General features: G+C 37.8%; 1 protein-coding gene across 1 annotated transcript in view; it reads right to left on the minus strand.

Annotated features, from left to right (window-relative positions):
* The window catches only part of LOC107551196 (TGF-beta receptor type-2-like), a 28,456-nt gene extending 22,743 nt beyond the window's left edge, over window positions 1–5,713 (minus strand). The window contains exon 1 of the mRNA XM_016232737.1: window positions 5,261–5,713. Within this exon, the coding sequence (XP_016088223.1) occupies window positions 5,261–5,339 (79 nt within the window). The 5' untranslated portion in view covers window positions 5,340–5,713. The remainder of the gene's footprint in view (window positions 1–5,260) is intronic.
* Between the last annotated feature and the right edge of the window lie 2,836 nt (window positions 5,714–8,549).

Consider the following 8,549-nt stretch of genomic DNA (forward strand, 5'->3'; position numbering starts at 1 on the left):
CAAAAATGTGAGTTCAAAAACACACAAGGGGTTACTAGTTTGGGGCTGCATGAGTCATTTCTATGCGTGTATGGTTTTTCAATTTCAGTGTGTCTGCATTTGGCCAATCCATAAGTCGTCGTTAAACTGTATTATGTAATTTGTTCGTTTAGCTGCTCTTTGGAGTACCACACACCTCCTAGACTTTCCTGTGATAAAAGGCCACCTTGGCTCTCCGGGACTGAAAGGGGCACCAGTCATTCAAACACACTGAAAGACTCAGAAGTCAGCCCATACAACAAAGCCCAAATTATATTTAAACACATTGATCATAGTATAGTAGACTAATTAAAATTGCACAGTACTGTTCTAATGTAGGGTTTCTCAACTCTGGCCCTCGAGGTCCACTTTCCTGCAGAGTTTAGCTCCAACCCTAGTCAAACACACCTGAACAAGCTAATCAAGGTCTTCAGGATCACTAGAAAGTAGGGAAGTCAAATCGTTTAATCCAATAAGTAATATATGTGTGTGCATTGTGTATATATGTATACATAAATACACACACATACATGTATATATTTAAGAAATATATGTAACATGTATTTATATTTATATATAGTATAATATTCATTATATTTATTTTATATTTACAGTGGGTACGGAAAGTATTCAGACCCCCTTAAATTTTTCACTCTTTGTTATATTGCAGCCATTTGCTAAAATCATTTAAGTAAATTTTTTTTCCTCATTAATGTACACACAGCACCCCATATTGACAGAAAAACACAGAATTGTTGACATTTTTGCAGATTTATTAAAAAAGAAAAACTGAAATATCACATGGTCCTAAGTATTCAGACCCTTTGCTCAGTATTTAGTAGAAGCACCCTTTTGATCGAATACAGCCATGAGTCTTTTTGGGAAAGAGGCAACAAGTTTTTCACACCTGGATTTGGGAATCCTCTGCCATTCCTCCTTGCAGGTTAAAAATAGAAATAATAGAGGCTGAAGTACTAGAATTACTGAAACTTAACCGATTTAAATATAGAACTAAACAGAAACATTAAAAACATAAAACTGACAAAAGCACATAAACAATAACTAAAAATAAAATTTAACTGGAAACTGAAAAATGAAAATAAAAGCCAACTCAAAATATAAATAAACACTATAACAATATATAAATAATACTAAAATAACACAGCGTTTACACTGTATACCAGTAGAATATCAGTTATCAGTCCAGTTTTGTTTTTATTTATCATATGGGTCAATATTGTATATTTAATTCTGCATGCTCATTTGACCCTTTTTCAACTTTAGATTACATTTGCCATCATCTAACACTCATTTAAAGTTAATCTACAAAAACACTAGTAATTTTACGGCTAAATTTAATCTTTAGCAAATCTCAAAATGAACTTCTATGTTTCATACTGTAAACTATAATGGTGTGATGCCTATTCACTTGTAGCATTAAAATTATATATGTTAGTTTTTATTGTTTTGTTTGTAATTTATTTTGAAGTGAAATAGTATAGATTTAGTATACTAAATTTAATATTATTGCATCCCTAGGTTAATTTGCTGGAAAGTATCCAATGTGAACTCCACTCTTGGTTGTTGCTGTATTCACATATGAATGAAGTTTGACTCATCACCAATGATCTGTTGTCGCTCATACTGTCAGTCGCTTACGAATCACTATCAGTGTGATAAAAATCAGCCTCTTAAAATTGAAACCGGAGCCACCTGCAAATCAGTTTGCACTAATCCCTCACGTTCAAGTCACTGATGGGAATCGTTTCTGATACAGAGAAGGCAGCACCATAACATGGTAGACAGACAATCACAAGACCTCCGAGCCCCATTTTCCCTTAACTCAGCTCTCGCTCCTCAATCTGTCTCCACCGCTCATCTGGAAAGCACAAAACAGGTGACCCGACCAAGGAAGGAAGCACAGATAGGGCGGATGTGTGGCTTTCCTTCCACAGACAGAATAACAGCCAAGACACTTCTACTGACCAACCAATCACTACACAAACTCATCTTTGCAACACTAGCAAATATTCAGTGTTGGTTCATCACAGTTTTGTGGCATAATAGGTTTGTTTTGACTGCATACTGCAAATTAAAACTACAAATACGATACCATCTCTTCTTAAGGTCAATCCACTGTCATTTTTTTGGCTGCTCTGTTTTATGAGCTGGGCAGATAAGCAGGACTATGTGCCCTTTTAGCCTCTGGTTCGAGCCAAGAGGGGATTGTATTGGCCACGAGGATACGAAGACAAATATGGTCAAATCAGATGCCGCCATTTTGGGGTTATGTGACCCCTCTTCTCATCCTGAGATAGCTATTTCTGAGTTCTTGGCACAGAGGCCCGGAGAGGCTTCAGTAAATGTAAGCTCGGATTCACAACCTTCATCCACTAGCCTGGATCTCACACGGCTTCAATGGCCTACAAAGGAGCTTTTTTACTCTGCAGGCATTGCTCACTGACTCTTTATCTACTGCCTGGCCTGACTGGATAACATTATATACTGCAGAGCCATTACCTCACACTATTTCCTTTGGACAGTATGCATAACATAGCCGAAATGATTAAATTTGAACCTGAGGGATATGTTTTTTAACTTAAAATATGTGATTGTTATCCAGAGGGCCACATGGAAATTACATACACAAGTTTGGCGAATAAACGGTTTTCAGATCTTTTTTCTAATGTCATTTAAGGACTGTACATTACGATAAGTAGCATACAGCTCCAGATAAGCGGAAAGGGCTTTGGCGGTCCATCTGGGCCCCAAAAGGGTGTCTAGAGAGGGTGTCAACTTAATTTTAATGATATGTCTGATAAGGTACTTCAAAAATTGTACAAAATGCATATTTTGGACAATCTGAGCTAGGGCTCCACGATAAGGTACTTCAAAAACTGTACAAAATGCACATTTTGGACAATCTGAGCTAGGGCTCCACGATAAATCGAAATGGAATCGAGATCGCCATTTAACAGAAGCTGCGATTGTCATGCATATCTTTCAGTGAAGCACGCTTCTGTGATCAGCAGTAAATCTCCATCCAAAGGCCAGAGGGCGCTCTCACGCTGAAACTCCAAATACGCCTCGCAGAAGAAACCCAGAAAATGCCTATCACTGCAGCTGAATAAACAAAAGATTCAACTGCTTTCATTGATTCAACGTGACTAATAAACACACGACTACGGCAATATATGGTTTATCTGAGTTCTTATTATTATAATTTTAATTAAAATAAAGTATATTTATAATGCAATGCCTTTATCACTGCTTAAATACTATGAAATATGTTGCGTGCCTTATTCTGTGTAAGAAGCCACATCATCTCACAGAAGGATTTATTTCAAACACTCGACTGACATTATGAAGTGAGTTTGGAGTAAAAATATGTTATTAAATGTGGTATTTTCACATGCTTTCAGATGGAGCAGCATTTACTACACAGAGCCATAGTTCACTGAGAAGCTATGCAAACAGCTGTCATTATCGCGAACGATTTCAGAATTGCGCAATAAAATTGTCAGCGATTTTTTTTTGCGTAACTTGTCAGTGAACTACGGCTATGTGTAGTTAATTCTGCTCCATCTGAAAGCACGTGATGATGATTTCCTGCTGATTACAGAACCGGCTTTTTAAACAAAATGCGCATGACAATCGCATTCGATTAATCGTGCAGCCCTAATCTGAGCACCATTAATTGCACAATTGCAATTTTCCTTTTTAAACTTGACAGCAGAGTGACTCAACAACAACAAAAACTACGATTTTTAAGTGCAGGATGCAAGACAGGATGAGCTCAAAATGACCTATGTGGGCAGACACCAACAGGAAGGCAAGTGTCCTGCATACAGGGGCATCTAATGCTATTCGTAATGCCTAAAACAAGCAGGGCAAAATGCTTGCACGTGGCTCAAACATAGCACACACAGCCCTAGTGTGTTTCAGCAGCGAAGTGTGCAGAGCTACATGCAGCCAAGCAAGGCTGGAAACAGGAAGTGGCAAAGATGTAGCTGGACATCTGGAAAATATGATTTCTGTAAGAAATATCTCTGTTGCTCCACCAAACACAGCGCTTTGTGACAAACATCTCCTGCTGTATAATCACAGGCGTGAGATGGGGAGGAGTTCAGTGAGTGTAATTAGTGTCTAAACCTGTAATCCCAGAGGCTGAAATTAATGACAGGACAGAGAGAGAGATAAACAATTTATACCAATGGGAGGAAGGATGCGGGGCTGGATGAAATAGAAAAACGTCCTGCGCGCACTGTCAAACACTTCCACTACAACCGAAAAGACAAACATGTAATGTTTTTCAGCTGTCAGCTCATAAGGGCGTTCCCTTGTGTGAACACACATTTGAGGGAATAACAACAGAAACAAGCTTATGTATTAACATGTTAAAATGTCATGCACCCGATTAGAGGAATGCCTTGTCTTTCAAAGCGTAGAGACAGAACTGTCACTAACAAGAATGTGCCCAAAAAGTACCACTGTATTACAGTACTTGCATGATTTCATGCACCATAATACTACAATGTTTCTTAAGGACTTGCATCATAACTAGGCCTTTTCTGAACATTTTTGCACATTTCCTTCAATTACTATAAATGATCATTAAGGTCATCTTAAAGTAGTTTATAACACAAAAGGAAACGGTTCTGACAATCATATTTTAAAACAATGGCAATATAAATATGTATTCATTGTACACAAATATGTAATCATTCAGCATCACGGTTTATAAAGCACCACAAATTAAAACCCATCTGATACCATTCAAGAGACACTTTATAAGGTGCATATAACTTACACTTTACATTACATGGCCACATATATAAATCTGACGTCAACTGTCATGAAACATTCAGAATAATAACGGATTTACAAACACAATGACACCTCTGCCCAAGTCACTCATATCAAAAACACAGACGTGCAAAGTTTAGTCGGACAGGACAATAAAACAGCATTTTATGGGACTGATGTCATTTTTATATGTTGCTTCTTACGCAACTCCTGAAAACGGCAAGGAAAAAATAACGCTGAAGTTGGCGTTCACTGAATGCCATCACCTGTTGCACGCCTTTAAAGAAAGCAGTCAAGAAACAAACGCTCCACTATGAGTACACGAGCCACAGAAGATGATATTAACTGGGTCTCCTGCATAAAACACACTACACACGTAACGTATATACCATGATAACTTAAGGAGAGCGCGAGAGGTGTCAAGACATTAACTCACCGACTCCGCTCCGATCCATGACAGCCGAAGAAATCAAAAAAGTCCCCCAACAGAGCAGAGAAAGCCAGTATTGCGCCATTAGAAACGCAGTCCTGTCCGTATCCCTCGCATTAATGTGAACGCGACCAAGCTGGCGTTGTTTGACCAGAAAGCCTAGTTGTTTTAGCGTCTGGTCCTGAGGAAAGGAGAGCGTCTCATGCTGCTGAAGTCAACAGACTCAGACTGAGGGAATCTGAGGGCTCGAGTCGCTTGCTTCTGCTCGCCCAGAGAAACAGGAAATCTTTCAGAAAGGGCAGGACTTTCCTCCGTCTCCCTCCCTCTCAACACACAGTCTTTACTTCAGCCTGTTATTATACATATGCCTTCACTTCTAATTTTATTGTGTAGGATTTTAAATGATACGCTGACGGTATTATCGTGGGATTCGCGTCGTTTGGAGACGACGAACGCCTTCAACGCGACGCTCTCACTTGTCTGATGTGGTTCCTTTATGGTAGACTTTTGAGGTGGAAATGTTTAAGTACGTCTATAGTGCTCACGAGTGTGTGTGTGTACTTGTTTCATGTGCTCTTGTTTATACTTATTTAATATAAATGGTAGATGAAACATAATATTATATTATGATATATCATATAATCAGTGTTGGGAAGGATACTTTGGAAATGTAATAGGTTACAGATTACAAGTTACCCTACTTAAAATGTAATAAGTAGTGTCATTTTTCAATTACTTATTTAAAGTAATGTAACTGATTACATTTGATTACTTTTCTAAATTTGTAATGTTTTCAACTGTTTATCATTGTCAAACTGGCCCCCATCTTCACACAGATCTTCAACAGATCACTGGAGCTGAAGTCCCTTCATGCTTCAAACGCTCCACCATCATCCCCGTCCCAAAGAAACCCAAAATTACTGGACTTAATGACTACAGACCTGTGGCTCTAACGTCTGTGGTCATGAAGTATTTTGAAAGACTGGTGCTGGCCCACCTGAAGGACATCACTGGACCCTTGCTGGATCCTCTTCAGTTTGCCTACAGAGCAAACAGGTCTGTGGACGATGCAGTTAACATGGGACTACATTATGTTCTGCAACATCTAGACAGACCAGGGACTTCGCCCACAACCGCCACTTAGGACGCAGTGTATTAGTTTTGTTTTTAATGGTAATGCTCCACTGAATACACCTAAATTCGTTTATGTCTGCTCAAATAATTTTACTCCAGACTGCTTTCCGAACAAGGGACAATTCAAGGCAGGTTTTGTTAAAAAGTTAAAATTCAAGGATAGATAGATCAGTACCCAGTGTTCCTGATCCAGCTGCACCTCCAGAGGAAGTAAGTGTGACACTTTATATTTTTTCACAACCACCCCTACAATGATAAAAATCCATTCACTCCTTTTTTTTTTAATCCCCCAAAATCCCAAACATATATTGTCATATTGTTCAGGCCCCGCCCACAACCGCCACTTAGGACGCAGTGTATTAGTTTTGTTTTTAATGGTAATGCTCCACTGAATACACCTAAATTCGTTTATGTCTGCTCAAATAATTTTACTCCAGACTGCTTTCCGAACAAGGGACAATTCAAGGCAGGTTTTGTTAAAAAGTTAAAATTCAAGGATAGATAGATCAGTACCCAGTGTTCCTGATCCAGCTGCACCTCCAGAGGAAGTAAGTGTGACACTTTATATTTTTTTATGATTATTTGCAAATCGCCATTAGCATTTAAAGGGACATGCCCCAAAATGAGTGGCTGTGAACAGAGCAAGGTAAAAAGGGTGTTGTTTTACACGACCACTGAGGAATTTTAACCAAAGTATGTTGCAGACCGTTCATGAAGACCCTAAAGAATCATATCAACTTGTGGAAGATCAATGTCCCCTTTGAAGCACAGCCACCACAAAATCAGACTTACTTTGAGATCATTCTGAGGTTAAATACTTATTTAAAATCATAACAAGAAATATTTTATTATCTATGATACTGTTTTTGAAATCAAATCTTTACACAGCTATGACAGTAAACACTGGAATCTAACAATGCCTTGGGAAAAAAACTGTTAATCTTTAAAAAAAAAATGAAGCATAGCTATACATAAACCCATATAGGAAATAAAAGAGTTATCGAATAAGCATGTTCTAAACTCCTGAAACATTGTTATTTCGTATTTTAGAGCAGTCACTGCAATTTATGAAAGAAATCAATTAAATCTGTATGTGGGAGTGTGTGCGAAAAAAGCAGATGTAACCCCTTTTGTAATCCTTAACATTTTAATAACTGTAATATAATTACACATTTTTTCTCAGTAACTGTAACTGATTACAATTACTTTTATTTTGTAATTAAATTATGTAATTCCGTTACATGTAACTAGTTACTCCCCAACACTGCATATAATGAACATTACATTTTTTTTCACATCCTATTAGGCCTACATGTTAAATTAATCCTTACGTCCATTTCCTTTGAAATATACATATTTATGGTTTTTATTTAAGTCTATGTCCCCATTTAGCTTGTATACTTGTCTAATATATTATATATTAGTAATATTTGTATGCTTTTGCCTCATTTTGCCTAAATGCCTTCATAAATATGAGATCTCTTTAAACAGTCACATAAATAAAGGATTAACCACTGATCTACTGTATATAATCTCTCTAAGGGTTAACCTGTAGCAATCATAATCTGCTGAAAGTACAACAGAAGTCAATGGGAGGTCCTGACAATTATATGGTATTTCTATGGCATGACTTCATTTAGAAAGCTTGGTAAACGTGCATGCACGTGTTTGTGTGCCCCCAGTGTCTTTGCCTCTACAGAAACAGTTGCTGCCCTGTAATCATTATACCATAACACTTGTTATAGTGGACAACCTAAGTGATCATTTGCTATGTCAGGCATCAACTTTAAACCTTACCAAGTTAGAATACAGCTGTCTCTGACTGTGTAAATGCTAGGCCTACATAAGCCGTCTCTTGCTTGATTGTTACAGTGATCCTTTTGATTTTTCAATTATTTTTTTTTGAGAGAGAAAGACAGAGCAATGTGGTGTCTCAGTATTTTCACAGGTCAGAACATGCACGAAAGTGCACAGCCTACCACAGCAGATACATAGAGAGATAGAGAGCAAAAGAAGAGAGAAAGGGGTCTACTTAAAATAAAAACAATCCAGCAAGCACACATGATGCTGTCACAGGGGTTGCAGACACACGTAGAACTTTTACAGTTGTGGCTGGCATGATGTGAGAATGATTAATTATTGTTGGTGTATGATCATAAAA

The sequence above is a fragment of the Sinocyclocheilus grahami genome, unplaced genomic scaffold (assembly GCF_001515645.1).
Source record: "Sinocyclocheilus grahami isolate Dianchi unplaced genomic scaffold, SAMN03320097.WGS_v1.1 scaffold417.1, whole genome shotgun sequence".
Taxonomy (NCBI): Eukaryota; Metazoa; Chordata; class Actinopteri; order Cypriniformes; family Cyprinidae; genus Sinocyclocheilus; species Sinocyclocheilus grahami.